The following is a 20,053-nucleotide window of genomic DNA, read 5'->3' as shown; positions in this document are numbered from 1 at the left end:
CCAGTGTCCCTCTGCAGAGATATCTGGAACATTCTGCCCTGGGTTCAAACACCTTTTGGTTTAATCAGCAGAATCTGGCCTAATTCCCTTTTATGCTAGCATAATCCACCACATTATCAAAAAACAAAATCCTCTAACAAAGCTCATTATATAAGAGGCAAAGCAGTAAGAATGTCAATGCAAAAAAAAAATATATATATATATTTTTTAAATAAAATGGTAAATATTTACTTACAGATACAGCCTCTGATGCTTATCTAAGATGTGACACAGTTATATATAATTGCATTAAATCATAGGCAGAGAATGTAGTCACCAGTAAAGGTACGGTTTGTCTTTGTCCACGTTGACGTTGTTGAGAGGATCCATACGAAACCAGGTGTTGAGGGTGAAGCCATTCTGGTAAGGCCATTTGGCAATAGGAGGTAACGCAATCGCCTAGGATTAAACAAAGATCAAAGAATTATTAGACTCTTTAACCTTATACAGTATGTAAGGATAATGTTATAGTGACTTTAAGTTATAACAGTTTATTACTAATCATATAAATAAATGGACAAGAAATATTGATTTCAGATTTGAGTGATATGTGAGACATGAAACTAGCTCAGATATGTAAGAAACTGGTTTATATGTATGTAAGAAACTGTATGTAAGAAACTGTATAACTGACATTAGTCAATGATTCAGTTTAGCTGTCTTTATACTAATTTGTTTATTTTATTTTTTGCAAAATGCCGCAGTTGACTAATCAGAATCATGTGTTCCAGAGAACTCTGTAATAAGGATCGTTTAACATACTGGACAATCTGTTTACACACAAGGGGAACACAAATGTTTCCAAAAATCCCATCAAGTCCTCATTGTTCCAAATATCCTTAAATTGTGGATGCTTATGTGTGTTTTACACAAATGTAAAGGCATCCCTCAAACATTCAATTAAACAGCAGAGAATATGGGAAATGTCACTCACAGCTGCACTTCGCCCAGGGAAGTTAAAGAAAGTATCTGGTCCATGTCTCTGTGCCATTTGAGTGAGAACGGAAAGAAGTTTGACTGCATGTCTTGGCTGTGGAAGACACATACATGAATGTTCCAGGTTCAATTCAAGTTAAGCTCAACCGACAGCATTTGTGGCATAATGTTGATAACTACTATATTTCTTTTTTGATTTGTCCCTCTGTTATTAAAAAAGAGGCAGAAATTGCACATTGGTTACACCACTTGACTTTGATGACAAAAGTTTTTGTTTAGCTGCCTGTTTTTTAAACAAATATTAATAAAAGATTATTCAGCACTACTCAATATTTTTTTAGTCAAGGATCTTCTAGCTTTTAAAGTAATGTTCCGGGTTAAATAAAATTTAAGCACAATCGACAGCATTTGTGGCATAATGTTCATTACCACAAAAATTTATTTTGACCCGTTCCTCCTTTTCATAAAAAAAAAAAAAAAAAAAAAAAAACAAAAATCGAGGTTACAGTGATGCACTTACAATTGAAGTAAATGGGGACAATGCAAGTGAATGTGGCCAGTTTTTGGAGGGTTTACCTGTGTATTATTTGAGCTGTAAAGTTGTTTAAATTGTAATTTTTACAGTCGTTTTAGGGCTTTTTGACATTACAATGTCATGGTAACGAAGTTGTAAAATTGGCTATAACTTTACACAGATAAGGTTAGTAAGCGCTTTATCACACTAAAATCATGTTTACATGCATATCCTTTATGTCTTGTGGCTATACTTTTGAAAATGTGAGTAGCCTATTTTAAGGTCCCCATTTACTTCCATTGTATAAGTGCTTCACTGGAACCAAGATTTTTGCTTTTTTTTAAGGAAAGGAAGGGTGAGTCAAAATACATTTTTGTGATAACCAACATTGCTGTCAATTGAGCTTAACTTGGATTGAACCCAGAATATTCCTTTAATTAGATTTTGTTTTATTTTTTTATTTTTTTATACTGTCTCTGGACTGCTACACCACATGATATTTCAGACTTAAAGCCTCAGAATTTTTTTTAAATGCCTTTGAACTCAGGAAGTGAAAACGTGGTCACCCTAAGTAATAATTTTGTGTGAATGCATTTTTTTTTTATGTATTTCTGAATAATTTAACAGATAAAAAAAAAATAATAATAATAATGAGCATCACATCATTGACCCTATGGTGCAGAAATTACACACTTCACCTTTAAGACAACACCAAGGAATAATTATTCAATTAAATCTTCTCGGCAAGATCTTCTGATACTTAAAATGTAATGTCTTGCCTCCCTATTGCAAAGTCAGTTCTGATTTCAGAGGTTAGATCTGAATTATCACATTATCACTTGTTTTTGGAAATCTAATGAAAACTCAGGCTGATCAAATCTTTTCATTTTATATCTCATAATAAACTGCCTTTTTGGAGCCCAGCTCACAAGGTTTTTTTTTTTGTTGTTTGTTTGTTTGTTTTTTCTCCAGTGAGGCACTTCACTCTATCCAAAAAGGTAAAGCTATTGTGACAATATCCTCACTGTGGCATTTGACAGCAGTCGATATTCTGTCAATAACTTTCGCTCTTGAGAACAGTGAATCGATACCTGGGCAGGCTCGGTCTGCTCTGCGGTTGATTGCTCTAGAGGTCTAAATAGACTCAACGTTCTCCAAAGCGATGGTGCTAACAATCCCTCTGAGCCCCAGAGTTTTCACTCATTTTCACTGGCTTACCCACAATCCGCCTTCGCCTCGCAGCATGCTGAAGAGCAATTTGAGTTCTTTGACGGTGATACTGTAGCTGGCCAAAACTCCAAGCATATCCACCAACAGGTCTGTTCATCAGGGAAACAGACAGACAGACAGACAGAAAGACAGACAAACAAACAGACAGATATTAGCTTTGGATTTCTGAAGTGGGCATGCTGTGCATGTAAACAGCAAGATTCCCTCAAGTGCAGGGAAGCAAAATAAAGCAAACATTGTCTCATAACATGGTGCAAAATAGCAATTTCACAGTGAGACGTGTAAGTGGATCAAACTGTGGCAAACAGCCCCACAGAGTACACTTTTTTCCTCATTATAGTGGTATCATTCAGCAAAGCCTTGGGTAACTTCAATTAGAATGAATTATGGAGTCTAAATGTCTGTAAGCGAATAAGATTTCCAAATGCCTGAACTTATTTTGAAACCAATGTGGGTTTCAAAAATCTCTTTATACAGAAAGTGGTTTGTGGAATTTAGATGTAAAATTTGCTACCCAAAGATCTTACTCTAAACAGGAATGTTCCAGGTTAAATACAGCTTGAAGTCAGTATACTGTAAAACAGTGTTTGCAACCCATTTTACTTCTGTAATGTGAGGTATGTCGGAGGCCACATCCACACAAATCCAAGCTACATTTTCAGTTTCCTAACCTCATCATTTTCCAAAGTATGTAGTAATGAAGAGCATTTTTAAAATGCTCCATTTTAAATGGGGAAAAACACAGTTCCAGTCTGGACAAGAGGCGCAAACTTAGTGAAATCAATGCATTTTCAAAAAAAAAAAAAACAATTATTAGTGTGGACGTGACCTGGGAAAATGTAATATATTTAATGAGAAAAAAATGTAGGAATTTGATTTTATCCATTGGGAATTGATTGGATCACAAAAGTGGTCTCTACATGGCAAGTGTTCGGATGGAGGGGCTGAAAAATAAGAGGACTTTGTGATGTCAGCATAAAAAGAAAGTCATTTCAAAGGTGGAGCTGTTGTTATGCTGTATTTATTACAAATATTGTGTCAAATATTGGTGGTTATTTTGATGAAAGTTATCAACTATTTTTATATTTGGAATAACAATCAGACCAAGATTGTGTAATAAAAATTAGTAGGGTAATATTTGATTTCATGTTGACTTTAAGCTCAATACCATATAAAACTATTTTAAATTGTGTTACAGATCATAAAAAAAAAAGAAAACGCAGTGACAGTTATGCACTAACAATGGAAGTATAGGAAACAGCAGTTTTATGCTTGCGCCATACACTTCCACTGTAAGTTGATTTCAGTCAACATGTGTTTTGTTTGTTTTTAGAAACTGAGGGATGAGTCGAGATCATTTTCTATGGTACATTAATAGACAACATGCCAAATTAATTCAGCTCAATTTGTTTTAATTTGTAAACTGGAACATTCCTTTAATAATAATAACAATTATTATACCAACCTATGCAATACAAGCATGTGATTAAATCAGCTTTGGCAGTTTGGCATTTAAACACAAACTGTATTGTAAGTTGCATCTAAAGCCACCAAGAGAATTTAAAACAAGTTCTTGCTAATTAAACCCATTTTATATTTTGTTTGTGTTTCAACAAGACTGCTGCTGAAACCTTCCTTAAGTCAACTCTCTTCCTTAGCCTCTTAGAGAAGAAAGTATATTGATTGTGAAAAATTCCATTTAATGTTCACAGACAGAAAGACAGCAAACATGAATTACAGATGACATGAATCAGAAAACAGAGCCACAATTCTTCTTCACTCTTAAATGGCATCTAAAATTAAATATTGTTCTAAACTGCCATTCAATCTCATTATGAAATGGTGCAACTAATGGAATCTGTGCCTCAGTTTCTTTTCCTCCTGAGCGTTATTAATCCCACCGCTGAGAAAATAGCAGTTTAATTCATATTCCCTACACTTGCAGCGCTCTGCACTTCAGGGGAAAAAATGGAAATCTACAAGATGTTGCCAATAATTCTCACTCCTACTGTTCGGAGTAGATTTACTACAGTTATCTTTGAACTTATTTGACCTTATGCAAAAATCAGCAAAATGCTCTATTTAATATGCCATGCAAGCTTGATTTTAGTAACGTGCCTATGTGATGATGTTTGTAAAGGCTCGTCAAAAGTGCATTTTGAGGTGGCGAATGGCATTTATTTATTTATTCGTTTTCAATTTCGATTTTTGAGATTCATTCTTTGGGTAGTTGATGCATAGCATGTCCATGAGCTGATTAAAAAAAGGTGGCCAAGCTGGTAAGGCTAGTTTATTTTGATGGTTTTAGAGGGTTTTGGACACTCGTTAGCCCTTTAGACTGGCACCCGCATGGTCAGACTGCAAAACCAGTTAAGACTAGCAAACCAACTCTAAACTGGTTTAAGCTGTTGTTTTTTGCAGGAATAGCAAGTCACTTTACATGTCAACCATGTATATCAAAACTATTTTTTCAAATGGAGTTGGAAGTGGAGAATGACATTTGTTTCATTTTCATCTGTCATATATACACTTTATAAAGCTTTGGAAAAACAGAAAGAAATTGCTTTTACAAGAGGTCATTCCATCTTTCCAGATTGAGGTTAGATGGAGACCACTCATACCTGAAATCATGTCATCCACTGAGCTCATCTTGAGCAATAGCCTTTGAATGAGGCCGACCTCAGTGCTGGTCTGCAGGTTGCGGACGCTCTTGCGCAGTATAGCCGTGAACATGCTCCAGATTATCGCCTGGCATGTGACCTCACAGACCTCCAACAGCTCTAGCATACAGATGATGCCCTCTGCATCCTGGATGATAAAGTTTATCTCCAGGTCAAATTCACCGCCAACAAGCTGGAGCAGTAGGGATGGTGGAGGACATACAGGAGTGTTGAAATGAGAGAAGAGAGAGAAGCAAGGGACAAGATTAGTAAGATTCATTATCAAGTCAAGTCAGTGTACAGGTACAACAAGATAATTTTTTATACTTCACAAGATAGATGCATTAAAGTCAAATAAGCAAGCATAATGAATAAAGTTGTGAATTAAAGAGATACAGTATATGCAGGCCCAGATGGGGCTGATCATTTTAGCATTTTCTACACTGGTTTTGAGTGAAATTTAGTGTATTTAAACAGTAAAATGTATTAAATGGAGCAGAGAGAACTGCATTATTATCGGTAGCTGAAAGCATCATGAAATTAGCCAAAATATTTAATAAACAAACATGCATGGGGTGGGATTGCATAGAACTTTAATGAACGACAGATGCTGCAATTCTACGGAGTTCTGCACGTACAGATTCTCTCAGGCTAAAGAGACATAACAAATATATAAAATAATAACAAAGAACAACAAATAAAATACTTGGTTTAGGCATTTTTAAAAATCCCTAACCTGAGGCACAGTCCTTCAGTCTGCTCTGACTTTGCATGGTGTGCTATATCTTTTCTAACCGATCAAACGTTCTTTCTTTTTTTCATAGAAAATAATGAACATTTCCCAAATCCCATGGACCTCCAATGAAAATTTCTGACTGTAAGTACTATAGCGTTCAAGCTACATCTACTAAACCCGGCACAAACCTTCAGCCTGGTCTGACTTGGTGTGCTATGTGTTTTCTAAATTACTGGACTTCCACTTTCCCCAAATCCCATAGACTTCCACTGAAAATTCAGCTTTTAAGCTACCAAATTTGGCACAGTAGGGGAGAGCGGGGCACAAACTAACGTGGGGCTAGTTGTAACACACGTGGTTTAAACGTTTCCACACACACTGGTAAGACGAATCTTCATGTTTATGTGTTGCCATATCAACACTGTATAGAGAAAAAATTGTGGCAAAATTAAAAAAAACTTTGGAAGATATCGCCAAAATGTAATTTTTAAGTAGCAATTGTACAAATTCACACAAAATTTCATTTTAAACAAGGCAAACTTGGAATCATTTTAATCTCCAATCTGTAAGCTAGCATCTTGCATAGTCTTTTAATTCTTAGCTAGCCAAAAGAAGTGACTAGCCAGGTTTAAATCCCAGTTGCGCTGACGGGGCATGTTCTAACGCAGTGTAACAACGTACCCCAATTAGAACAAACTACATGCAATTCCATGCAGTCAGATATGTAATTTACATAATTCACCTTAATGCATGCATGCGTGTGTGAGTGTGTGTGTGTGATCAATCCATGCATTATTTTGGCTAATGCTGTGGCTTTGTTGTGTAATTAATGTCAAATATCAAAATTATTGCTATAATATGTGACAAAGTTAATAAATGGCTTATATGGGGCACTTTTTTCCAGGCAGATGGTGAAAAAATTATACTCTGTAGGCTATTCATGAAACAATGTCCACATATTTGTACCAGACGTGTAAAAATGTATCTGAAAAAAGACAAATACTTTGAACCTCAAGTGCATTTACACAAACTTAAGAAAACCAAAAAGTGTCATATGCAGCTCTTAACATTGTATTTATCTTAAAGTACATTATTTAATCTAAATGGGCCTAAATAACCTTCAAACTTAAAGCTAAATTTGAAAACTAATTTTCACATTCTGACAAGCTTCGTCAAGTCAACATCAAACTTTGTCTGTGGATGTTTCAACAACAAAATTCGTCCCTAAAGGGCGGTGGGGTAAAAAAGTAAACAATAACAATCATCATTATGATAGTTAAAGCAGCAATCAATAGTTGTGTTCCATGGACTATGCAAGCATGAAATTGAAGACTTCAATTACTCGTCTTGGGCACACTGTAAGATTCTAGGCTCCTTCTTCAGAGAGCAGCGATGCACAAATGTGGAAAATAGACCCGTCGCGTAGCTTACATTATCACGACTCTGCAACTCCACCTAACTTGTTGGGAATTATTGTTGGCAGATGGAATGTGAATCAACTCTTGTCATAGCTCAGATCACTTAAATGAGGTTGCTTCTTAAATGAATTTTTCTGCCGCTCTGATTCGACTGTCTGTTTCTCCTGTCTACTGTACTCATCTTTCACCGAAACAGCTGATGGGTGTCATGACAACCATACTTTATTTTCAGTCTTCATTTGAGGAGTGATTTGCATGGATGTAGAGCTGTGCTCTCAAATGGAGCAAAACGGCAACAGGCAGTGGAGGAGGAGATAAACCGAGCCTCTTCACAGAATACAATGACAACCGCTTTGTCAATGAAAACTTATGTCTGATGGTTTTCTCAGCCTTTTATAAACATCCTAATGTGTACAGTGAATGACCGTCAAAAAAGACAGCAGCTACGATTATTGAGCATAACAATGCACAGCATGTAAAAACAATAAACTTTAGCTTAAAAAGAAAAGTTTTGTAGTCACGCACCCATTTGATAAAAGGAAACACTTCACAAACACACACACAAAAAACTCATAATAATTGTGTAGGCCTATAATAAGTATAAAGTCTCAGATGAAAACACAAATGGACCCCAAGCAAACCCTAAGCCCCTGAGGTAAAGCTTGATAAATGTTGGTACCCTGTAAAGGAATAGTTCACCCAAAATAAAAATGACTTTTCAATACAATGAAAGCATTTAGTAACCAGGGGCTGTCAAGCTATGAAAAGGACATAAAAGTACCATAAAAGAAGTCAATACGGCACTTGTACTATTCTAAGTCTTCTGTAGAAAACATAGGCTGCCAAGTTTTCTGTAGCCTACCCCTGTTACATTTATTTTAAATCTGACAGATAAATCAATTTAGCCCAGTCAGTTTTGATAAAACATTATTTGTTATCCAAATCGCAATTAATAATGTCCCACAGTTGTTCAACTAAAATGAAGTCTTGTTGCTCTAATGGGACTTGAATAGATGTATTTCTGTTTTGAAGAAAACCCTGTGAAGTGTAACAGCTGTAATCAATAAGACTTGTAAAAGGGTTTTATTCCTAAATTACATGGAGTTGTAGTCAGAGAATTATAGAAAAAAAAAAAAAAATCACTTTTAATGACAAAGAAAAAGATCCGCTTGTTACAAAAGGCTGATATTTCTTTATAATAGATGGAAATTTCTAACAGTATGCATGAACATCTATCAAGTATGCAGCATTTCCACTGTAGTTTAAGTGAAACATTGTTATTATGTATAAGGGCCAAGAAGTTGTTTTTGTTTGTGTCTAATTACAAACAAAAAAATTGGCCACAAAAAAATTGTTTAAGAGACTAATTGCAGTGCTTACTGGGAAATAAAATAACTAACATGAATGAACAGTACATATCTTGTTTTCTAATATCACAAAATAGTGATACATATCATTCAACATTGCTTTTTTTATGAGGTGTATATGCCAGTACACACAAGACCGGAAACCAGACGAGACTTGCCCATTCCGCACAGCCTTTCCTTTAATCAAAGCATTCAGGGACAGTGCTCGGCACACTCTGAAGTGAGGGGTTTAATTGCGTGCACACATCCCGGGAGTAATTTGCATCCATTGTGCAACAAGAGGTAAATCAAGGCAGAAAAACAGACATTAGGCACTTATGGTAAAAGAAAGTGCTGCCTCTCAGGCCAAACAGGGATCACTCACAGAGCTAAAATCTCTTTAATCTGTTAATTTAAATTTCAGTGGCTAGATTACCAGTTGAGAGCCGCAACGGCTCAATACACTTACCTAAGATGACATTGTTATACGTAGCTATTTGTACGTTAATATTTGTAACATTTAAACATACATTTATGTACATTTAGATAGAAACTAAAACATGCAATATGGATGTTTTAAAAGCATCTAAAATTTCATAATTTTTAAGTAATTATTTTTAAGATCCTCTTAAAATTAATTTATATAATAATACTGGATGGATGGATGGATGGATGGATACTGTTCACTGAATAAAGAAGTTCTAACTGGTCGAGTGGTTTTGGCATGCTGGTTCCTTTTTCTCTTCGAATAACAGATGGGAATGCTGAAGTAGCAAATGAAGTACTGTACATATCAGCAGAACCGCTCATTATAAAAAAAACATTGATTTGGCACTCAAGGCAAAAGTGAAGTGGGAGTGAACAAGGTAATTAAACTTCATAATCTGGCCATTTATGAGTCAACATTTGAGTTTGATGACTTTTTAGGAAGCTTATACAAAGGCCACATTAGTATTGGAAAGAGGACTTGAGATATTGGAACATTTTAGTACAGATTTGGTAAATGCCAAATTAATAACTGGCATAAACTGCAGCTATGGATGTCACAGTGAGAGGTAAGCATAAAAGACAGATGAGTAAGCCTAAGAGCCAAACGTTTATTCAGATTGCATTTGATTGTGCTTAAATAAGAAATTCTGAATAAAAAAAAAAAACCTTCCAATTCAAATTACCCTCAAATTCTTGCTCAGGAAATGTAGCTTAAATGCACTATTCATTCCTGATAACAAAGAGAAAGCAAGGAACAAAGGCATAAAACATGGTGCCATTTAAACTTTTAAACGAGCAAAACACTCTTTCATTATAAATTGTTCTTTTAAACAAATGATGAATGACTAAAACTGCAGCAACTGCTAGTACTTTGAATTTCAGCCATTCAAAATTTAAGACCTTAGAACATTTACAATATAGCAATCAAACGCAGTTCCCCAGGAACACATGCTAGGAGCACCAAATAAAAATGTCATAAATGGACCAGTAATATGAAATGGCCCATAGCTATTTGTCAGTATACAAAAGCAGTTGCTGAGACAACACATATCCAGACATTTCAAAGTAGCTTTTTGGCACAGTGGAAACATTTAATTGGCATGCAAAAGACATGCAGATTAGATGGCAGGCATAGTACATTGGCTCGAAAAAATATTAGTTACAAGCATAAAGTCTAGACATTGTCTGCACATTTTGTTCTCTCTTTGCCTTCTAAACTCAATGGTTGTACAGTTGTATAGTCTTTAGCAATGGCAAACATCTCTCCAAATGGATGAATTAAGCTTGTAATGCAAAGATGTGGGCATTTAAGGTATAAGATACAGTAGTAATGGGTTCTAGAGAATGTTTATATAGTCCTTTCTATTCAACTTTGCATCAGCAGTTTGGGATGCAAACATTAGATTTTTTACTGCATACTTGTGAAACATCTGTGAATTGTGAGCTCTATGACTATTAATTAACAAAATACAGAAAGATTGTGGCACTCAAATGTTTTTTGCTTTAAACCCATACTGTTTCTGCTGAAAGAGAAGAAATCAACCAACAGTAATAGTAATTAAATTATTAATGATTTTAGTATGTCGCTCCTAGGCATGCAGCTAAATGTGTGCCATCCGTGGATAATTATGAGCTATTATACACTAATTAATAGGAGTATAATAGAGGTAACCCCCCAATAACCAAAGCAAGCAAGTACAATCCCCCCCATTATTTATACCATGGTCAATGGAAACATGTAAATGCTTCATGCTGCAATCCCCCCAATGTTCAAGCCAAATCTATACCCTTGGCAGTCAAAATTGAAATCAAAGACAAAATGTTCTTTAGATTTATTTTCTACACTGAAATCTGTTAAAATGTGCTTAATGGGATGGTTCACTGAAAATGAACATTCTGTCATCATTTACCCACCCTCATGTTATTCCAAACCCATTTGATTTTTTTCTTCTGTTAAACAAAAGGAGAACCAACATCTACAGTGAATAACGACTAACATTTTTGTTGACGGTTAAACTCACCATCCACTTTTGCTGTATGAAAAAGGGTGGCCAGGACATTCTGCAAAACATCTCCTTTGTGTTCCATCAAAGAAAGAAAAATCATATGGGTTTTGAATGGCATGACGGTGAGTAAATGATGACAGAACTTGCACTTTTGGATGAACTGTCAATGTAATTGTCCCAGGAACACTAAAACATCATGAATGTGTTTAACCTGAGCTTGAAAGTGAAAATGGGTGTCATGCCCTCAATTTATCTGCCGATTAATCAGATGATCTGCGGTTTCACAGTCACCCGTCAGCATTTACACACCAATAAAGTGGCATTAAAACTGACCAATTTCTAATAAAGATTGCCCATTAGGCAACATTAAGCATCTCCGATTGGAAACCAATGTTCATTTGCATGCATAATATATCAGAGATGGGTTCATGAAATGTGTTCGTGACTTGTAGTCCATGTGTGTTAGCTTTTAGGCCATCTACATGCTATTGTACTCCTAAATTCACTTTTAGAATACGCATTTAAAATTTACACTCCTTCTCTTCCAGGAAAATGGACCAAAAATATTGATGAATCATGCTGCTCTACAGAGATTGTTGTCCAATCCGATGCTCTCTAGAATGAAAATGTACCGCCCAACTGCAACCGACCAGCAAGTAGCAAATCATGGTTCATGGCTGTGATGAAACTAAAGACTTTTGGCAATTTAAACAAAAAAGGAAAACCCTCCAACACATGGCGGAAAACTGCGCACATAGTGCCATTTCCTGGGCTCTTTTATGGCTTTAGCCATACAGCCTTCAAAAAAGATGATTTTTAAACAATCCACATGCCTGGCACTGCTGACGTGCCTGGAGCGGCAAGTGTATGATTAGTAAACACAACATGGCAGTCAGTCAGTTCCATATGTACCCGTTCCCTTCCTATCATCAACTTTCGGCTCCCTGACTAGCTAGTTCAGAGATGCTTGGTTGCCATGGTTATGGGTAGCACAAATCAGGCTTTAGCCTTTTTTTCACCGCAAGCTTTCACTGGCTATGAACAGTGTGGAAATAAACAGAGCTGATGTCCTATTTACAAAGAGTAATGGTGAGTGGTTGAAGCAGGCAATGGAGATCTCTCCAGGGAAAAGCGGCTGCTCTATCTTTTTATCATTTGTCAGGCTGGATACAAAGAGGTTGTGTCTTTGCCTGGTTTGAGGTGATAAAAGCAAAAGCACAGACAGTGCAGTCTGGTTGAAAATTTGCGTGCCTGAAGCCCGCTGTTTGATCAAATCCAGTGAATAGTAACTCTCCAGGAACAGGCATACCTAGCTAGTATGCCATAAGAAAGGCTGACATACTGATTCACTTTTTCAGAAATGAAATTGATGTTTACAAGGAATTTATTTTGCACTACTCATCTGTGATGGATGGAATGTGGTGCTTCTGGTATGTTAGGGTATTTTGAACATAGTAATGGGCCTTTCAGACCAAACACGTAATTTAGTTAAAAATGCTAGGTGCGGGGGCCTGGGTAGATCAGCGAGTACTGATGCTGACTACCACCCCTGGATCACGAGTTCACTGAGTGACTCCAGCCAAGTCTCCTAAGCAACCAAATTGGCCTGGTTGCTAGGGAGGGTAGACTCACATGGGGTAACCTCTTCGTGGTCACGATGAGTGGTTCTCGCTCTCAATGGGGCGCGTGGTAAGTTGTGCATGGATTGCGGAGGGTAGCATGAGCCTCCACATGTGGAGTCTCCGTGGTGTCATGTACAACGAGCCATGTGATAAGATGCGCGGATTGACGGTCTCAGAAGCGGAGGCAACTGAGACTCGTCCTCCGTTAGGAGTACCACGCCACCACGAGGACCTACTAAGTAGTGGGAATTGGGCATTCCAAATTGGGAGAAAAGGGGGATAAAAAAATAATAATAATTTAAAAAAAAAGCTAAATGCATCGCAACAAAAAGAACAGTACACAGACATGTTGAGACATTTTTAAGTTCTTTTTAGTTTGACAGGGCATCTAAAAACACTGTGCCTCTCTGCGAGATAGTTAAAAAAAAAAAAAAAAAAAACAGCAAGACATTGCATGTTTACATTGAAAAACATTTGAAAAACAGCAGACCCAAAAAGTGTTCAGTGTGAAAAGCCCATATTGCCTATTAATCAAGGATGAGGCTGAAATCAATCCATGGGGTGTTAGTGGTGTTTCATGCTATTTGTTCAACACTAAAATGCAGTACCTTCTCCTATCCCAGATTAAGTAAGCCATTCATAGGTTGATTTACTATAGAGTGTGGTGCCCTGTTTGTCTGAGCAGTCCAGCATGTCAACTTCTGTTTCAACCAATGTAAATGGGATGGGACTACCTGTTTGTCTGTACAGGGAAAAATGGGGGCTGAAGGGACAGTAGGAGTGTCAAACCTGTTTGGAGACAATCTATATTTTTCCAGTTCCACTTGGTGCTACTAGCGGTGTAGAAATGACACATTTTGAACATCATCTGAAATGACCCAACCTACAAATGGCTTGCTTATAGATTGTTTAACATCAAAACAATTACACAATTCACCTTTAATATTTTTCTTCAGTATTTGTCATAGAATGCCTGATTACAAGAAAACAAATCCAAAAAAAAAAAGGATGAGATTGGCATATTTTGCAAGTTTTCTGAATGTTGAGAAAGAGTTTGACACAGGCTCTCTGGAGAAAGGACTCAGACCTGGAGCATTCCTCTCTCCTCTACCTTTGAACTATCAAAATGTCACCACTGCGCTCCATTCATTCTGCTTAATACTCTGTGTCACACATCAGGTCCTCTGAGTTCAGTGTAATCTGTCATTGAGATAACTGTCAAAGCAGCTCTGTATGAAGACTCTCAATGGAGTTTTCGACTGGTGGATGTAATCCTGCCATAAGAAAACACTTGGGAAACTGCAGCAAATTTCAACTGAAGCATATTATTTCTATGATGGAAAAGTTAGGGGCCGTGATGTCGTGTTCCTTGTTCCTTGCTGTGCAAAACAATGATTAAAATCAAACTTCTGTGAACATCTAAGGAAAAGGCTGAAAAAGGTGATCTATGACATCACAGCCATTAGCATTTTAAAATATGACTGACAATGTTTATACATGAACTATAGTGGCTGATCCAATGTGTTTTTTTTTTTTTTTTTCTCAATGGCCAAACAGCAACATGTAAAAACCAGTGTGGCCAACTGCTGACATATTGCTGATAAATAAATAACACAATTCAATGACAGCAAGATATACATTAAATTGCTAAAAGGAACATTGATTTTCATATTAATTACTCAAAATACTTTAAAAAAGGTATTTTATAAAAATGTACAGTATATCTATACATTTTTTAGGTAAATTAAAAAAAAAAAGTTATAGACTTAATTGTTATCCATTATTATACAGATTGATCTCACAACAAAATCATAAACAGCAGGTTGAGCAATTTGGGCAAGAAAAACAATTCCAAAATAAGCAACACTTAGTTTTCCAGCAGGGACCGGGGGATTTGTTTTTTAGATTTTATAGGGGACACCGGGGCTAGTTGTCACACTTTTTACTCCAGTGACTACTGTATTTTTCAGGGAAGGTGGTAAATTATGAAGAAAACAAAAATCATGAAACAACAATATCAAACAATTTTTGGCAATCTAGGCTAATGCATAATGTGTAGATTTGGACCAGGTAGATTTGGACCAGGTTTGGAATTTTTTCCACTAGCTGTATGATTGACTCTTTTGGTGTAGAGTTCTTGAACAGTAGGTAGGGATATTTGACAGCTGCTATTAGTGGTGGGTCATACTTTAGCAAGCCCAAAAAACACAGACTGAATATTGAAAATAAGCACAAAATTGCGGAATCCGTTACTGCCCATACTGACAAGCGACTTACTAAAAAAACAAGCCCAAAGTCGCTTATAATAAGCGGAATTGGCAACTATGAGGTTGAGGGTCTTTAGCTAAAATCGTTCTGTGCTTACTGAAATTCAAAACACTGCCCCCAGTGGCCAAAGTGTTGTTGGGTGTATGGCCACATGTAAGCTCCATTTTACAGGTGAAATGTCCTTGGAGGGGAGCTAAAAGTGAGTTGAGAAGCGGGTTGCTTTCAGTTGGCAGGAAGTAATACAAAGAAGATGAATGCATATTTTCTAAACTGTACCCCCAAACCAAACTCTAAACCTAACCATCTGTGGAGTAAAAACTGTAGAATATGGCCCTTGTAACACTGAAAGTACCTAAAATGAAATAAATAAATAAGATAAAAAGGTGAGATCAAGGAGACAAATGAAGTTTGCACAATATGTCCCCAAAGCCCTTGATGTCACCAGTCAGTAATACCTGCTCAATAAACCGAGTTCATGAAACCAGACGTTTCTTTGTGCCAAGCTTCACAAGTGAATCTCTTTGAATGTGTTACTTAAAATCTTACGTTGATCATGCTGCTGACAGCACATCAATTTGAATTAAATGCACATCTCTCATTGTTCGTGCCCAGTCATTAGGTCCCTCACATGAAAACTTTGCCTTCTGCATTTCTGGGCCTGCATTAGCCTAAGCATTATTAAAGCTTGACTGCTTTTCATAAAGAATCTCAGCATGAGAGGAATGTGTAAGACTACACCTTTTATTGACTTGTGTGTTCAGAGAGATTAAACCAAACAGATGGAGTAACTCAATGTGGTGCTGTAATCACAGATGCACAAACGCGCAAAAATTCATTCTCAAACAGAGGGACAAACAAAGGCAAAGACAAAAGCCAAAGAATAAATATTGGTGATGAAAAAAGCCATTACAACTGATGCAGCGTGGGCCAAATGTAATGTAAATGTATAGACACATTTAATAATTTCTTGTGCTTGAATAAATTGCTCTGCAATGTTACAAAATTGGACCCTTATGATAAAACATTGGATCTTTATGATAAAAAAGCATGTCAATCTATAAACCAGAAACAGTCATGGTCCTGTCTCTCTGTCAGTCTGGCTTTTGGTCTGACAGGACCGTGGCATTATCCACCCATGTCTGTCTTTGTGTGAGCATGCACTCTCTGTTTTATTCCCAGCCGTGCACTCTTCAGTCTGTTGTGTTTCTTGTCTGGAATATGGTTTCTGGGTCCTGACTTCCTGTCTAGTTCGGTTCCGGTCTGTGTCAGGGCCCAGTCATTCATACTCCTTATCTGTCTGTTATTGACGTGGGTGCATCGCGCTTGTGTCATCTTGATCACATGCACTCACGTCAATAATCTATGTCAGTCTTTGTGTCTCTCTCATCCGCAGATGCGTGTTGCGCTCACTTTGTGCCGTCACACCCAGCTTCCAGCGTCTCGGCCACAGAGGCCATTCCCTTCCTGCCACTTTTAGCACCCACAGCCACAGAGGCTGATATAGCGGCAGTGTCCCTCACCACCCGGAAGAGGAGGAGGAGGAGAAGGGCACCTGCCCCTCAAGCACCCACGCCTGCCATGGCCAACGAGCCAGCGCCCACACCTGCTATGGCCAACGAGCCAGCGTCACGTCTGCCACGGCCAACGAGCCAGCACCCATGCCTGTCACGGCCAACAAGCCAGTGCCCACACCTGCCACGGCCAACGAGCCAGCGCCCACACCAGCCATGGCCAACAAGCCAGCGCCCATGTCTGCCACAGTCAACAAGCCTGTTCCTGAAGCCTCATCCATACCAGAGCCAGCGTCTGAAGCCTTGTCAGTCCCAGAGCCAGCGTCTGAAACCTCATCCGTCCCAAAGCCAGCGTCTGAAGCCTCGTCTGTCCCAGAGCCATCGTCTGAAGTCTCGTCCATCCCAGAGCCAGGGCTTGAAGCCTCGTCCGTCCCAGAGCCAGCACCTGAAGCTTCAGCCATCCCAATGGCAGCGTCCCCGGTCATGATGGCCGCTCCCACAGCAGTGCTCCCAGCCATCTGGAAGAGGAGGAGGAGAAGGGCTTCTGCTCCCCAGTCGGTGCCAGCGCTCCTGGACACGGAGGCCGTTCCCCAGTTGCTGCCAGTGCTCCCGGCCACAGAGGCTGTTCCCCAGCTGCTCCCGGCCATGGAGGCCATTCCCCAGTTGCTGCCAGTGCTCCCGGCCACAGAGGCTGTTCCCCAGCTGCTCCCGGCCATGGAGGCTGTTCCCCAGCTGCTGCCAGTACTCCCATCATGGATGCTGTTCCCCAGCTGCTCCCGGCCATGGAGGCTGTTCCCCAGCTGCTGCCAGTACTCCCATCATGGAGGCCGCTCCCCAGCCACTGCCAGCACTCCTGGCCATGGAGGCTGTCCCCCAGGCCTCCAGACCCTGTCCCTGCCCTATGGCTGCCTCCCAGGCCTCCTGACCCTGTCCCTGCTCTGTGACCTCCAGACCTTGCCTCCACCCTGAGGCACTCCCCCAGGCCTCTAGACCCTGCCTCTGCCCTGAGGCAGCCCCCCAGGCCACTGGCCCTGTCCTCAAGTTCCTTCTTTGGTTTCCCTCCCTTCCCTCCCTTTCTGTTGTATCTTCTGTTCTATGTTAGTGCTCATTTTGTCATTTTGATGTTCCCGTTTTGGGATGCCAGGTGACCAAAATAATTGCAGCGTCAGAATAGTCTCAGAGAGCCACTTCTTGTTGGTACGATGAATGATGGTGGGATATAGAGATACTGTATGGTGGAATATGCGTGTGCAAATATTGCTGAAATAAGGTAAATTAGGTGATTGTGATTCATACTGATGTCCTTAGATATATAATCTGATACTTCGAGGTTGTGTTTGTGATTCCAGGTGGAGGTCTTGTTGCAGTCCAAAAGTTATATCATATTTTTTTTTTTTTTAAAGGAGACGTGTATAATTCCTGTTCCACTAGCATCAGCAAACAGAACTGCAAAGTATTTTTGGACAGAAACTTCAGACATTCGTAATTTTAGTAACTTGCTTAGACATTTTAATGTCAGTTTTTGATTTATAGATTGATTTTGATTGATTGGTTTTTATCATAAAGATCCAATGTTTTATCATAATGATCCAATTTTGTAACAATGCAGAGCCATTTATTCCAGCACTAGAAATTAATAAATATGTCTATACATTTGCATTACATTTGACCCTCTCTGCAATCAGTTGTGATGGCTTTTTTCATCACTTATGCCAGTATTTATTCTTTGGCTTTACTGACTTTTGCTTTCCTGGCTTTTGTCTGTGGCTTTGTTTGTCCCTCTGTTTGAGAATGAATTTGTGCGCATTTGTGCATCTGTGATTACAGCACCACATTGAGTTACACCATCTAGAAAGAAGGAAGGAAGGAAGGAAGGAAGAAAGAAAGAAAGAAAGAAAGAAAGAAAGAAAGGAAGGAAGGAAGGAAGGAGGAGAATGTCCTGAAGGAGGTAGAGGAAGTGCTCTTTTTTTAGTCTGAGAGAAATAGAAAATGGGGTGAATTGTCAAGGATATGTGGTCATGTGGTCTCACTTTTAGAAATGTGGTACAGTAATTATCATTGGAGTAGAATGAAAAGGAGCTTCACAAAGGTCAAAGACATTTTATACTGAGAGACAAATGTGTGACTGAGGCCAGAATGGACTAAAGTGAAACCTTGAATTGTCATGGTAATAAAACTGCAGCCTCACATCCAGAGCTTTTTCAAAAGCAAAGTTCAAGATCAGAAGTGATGCGAGGCCCTGATTATGAATGATCTATGATAACGTACTGACTCTCTCTGTCCATCTACAGTATTTATCATGCTGAGATTTGCAATGGAGCCAAGTAAGAGTTGCTGAACGAATGCATACAATGGATCCAGTTAGTATTTGGAAACTTAAGCCACACTTAAAAATGCCATTGCATTATAAACAAAATACACTAGGGTGGATATTTGTTTATAATGCAAAGATATTTTTTTAAGTGTGGCTTAAGTGTCCAAATACTTAATTGTTGGTATTTAAAAAAAAATGATTCAAGAGCTTTTCTCAGAACTAACTTAAATTTCTTAGCCACTTATGCAATTACTTTAACCAACTGCTGGTCATTTTTAGTGAATGTTTGAAGCCACTCCCCCTCAAGTTCACACAACTAAAAAAAAAAAGAAAAAGAAAAGAACCACAGGTGTAGTTCGTCACATTAACTATTGACAAGTTCTATGTTTGATAACCAGAAAGTGTCCAAATATACTTTGTATTTCATTTTGTAGTATATTAAGTTTTCTTCATCTTTCTTTCTTTAAAAGAATTCAATTTATATAAAAATAATAATAATAATAATAACACTTGTTTTAATTTTTTTTGTTAAATGTTTTGTCTAATGCAATGTCATTCATGCCTGCATTCATGTCCAAATACTTTTTGGGGCCAATGTATGTACAAAAGCACATAAAGAAATACATTTGAAATACATAAATGGCTTGTTTTTTAAAAAGGCTCCAAACGCTGATACTAAGGTGCTTATTTACGTAAATGGGAAATATAGTCTCAAAAACATACACAGAGAGAGAATGTAGCTGTGCTTTTCCAGAGAACTGGGAACTCAGAAACGTGGAGCAACAACTGAGCTCTATCCACAAAATTCCCAAAAGTCCCATGACACTTTACGGGTGATGTGGGCAGAACTTCCGGTTCAGCATAAACAATCATTATACTGTGTGCTAAAGCAGCATTAAAAATGACAGAAACTTGAGAACAAAATATCACAGAATTATAGCGAGGTGATGTTGTTCTTGCCCAC

General features: G+C 38.2%; 1 protein-coding gene across 2 annotated transcripts in view; it reads right to left on the bottom strand.

The window, feature by feature from the left end:
* The window catches only part of LOC127430095 (neurobeachin-like), a 401,279-nt gene that overhangs the window by 300,396 nt on the left and 80,830 nt on the right, over window positions 1-20,053 (bottom strand). For both annotated transcript variants that reach the window (XM_051679563.1, XM_051679564.1), the window contains exons 2-5: window positions 5,341-5,572; window positions 2,708-2,808; window positions 974-1,069; window positions 317-438 (exon numbers count right to left, since the gene is read on the bottom strand). In XM_051679563.1, coding sequence (XP_051535523.1) covers window positions 317-438; window positions 974-1,069; window positions 2,708-2,808; window positions 5,341-5,572 — 551 coding nt within the window. The remainder of the gene's footprint in view (window positions 1-316; window positions 439-973; window positions 1,070-2,707; window positions 2,809-5,340; window positions 5,573-20,053) is intronic.

Source organism: Myxocyprinus asiaticus, chromosome 39, assembly GCF_019703515.2.
Source record: "Myxocyprinus asiaticus isolate MX2 ecotype Aquarium Trade chromosome 39, UBuf_Myxa_2, whole genome shotgun sequence".
Lineage (NCBI taxonomy): Eukaryota > Metazoa > Chordata > Actinopteri > Cypriniformes > Catostomidae > Myxocyprinus > Myxocyprinus asiaticus.
This window is presented reverse-complemented; position numbering and strand designations above follow the sequence as displayed.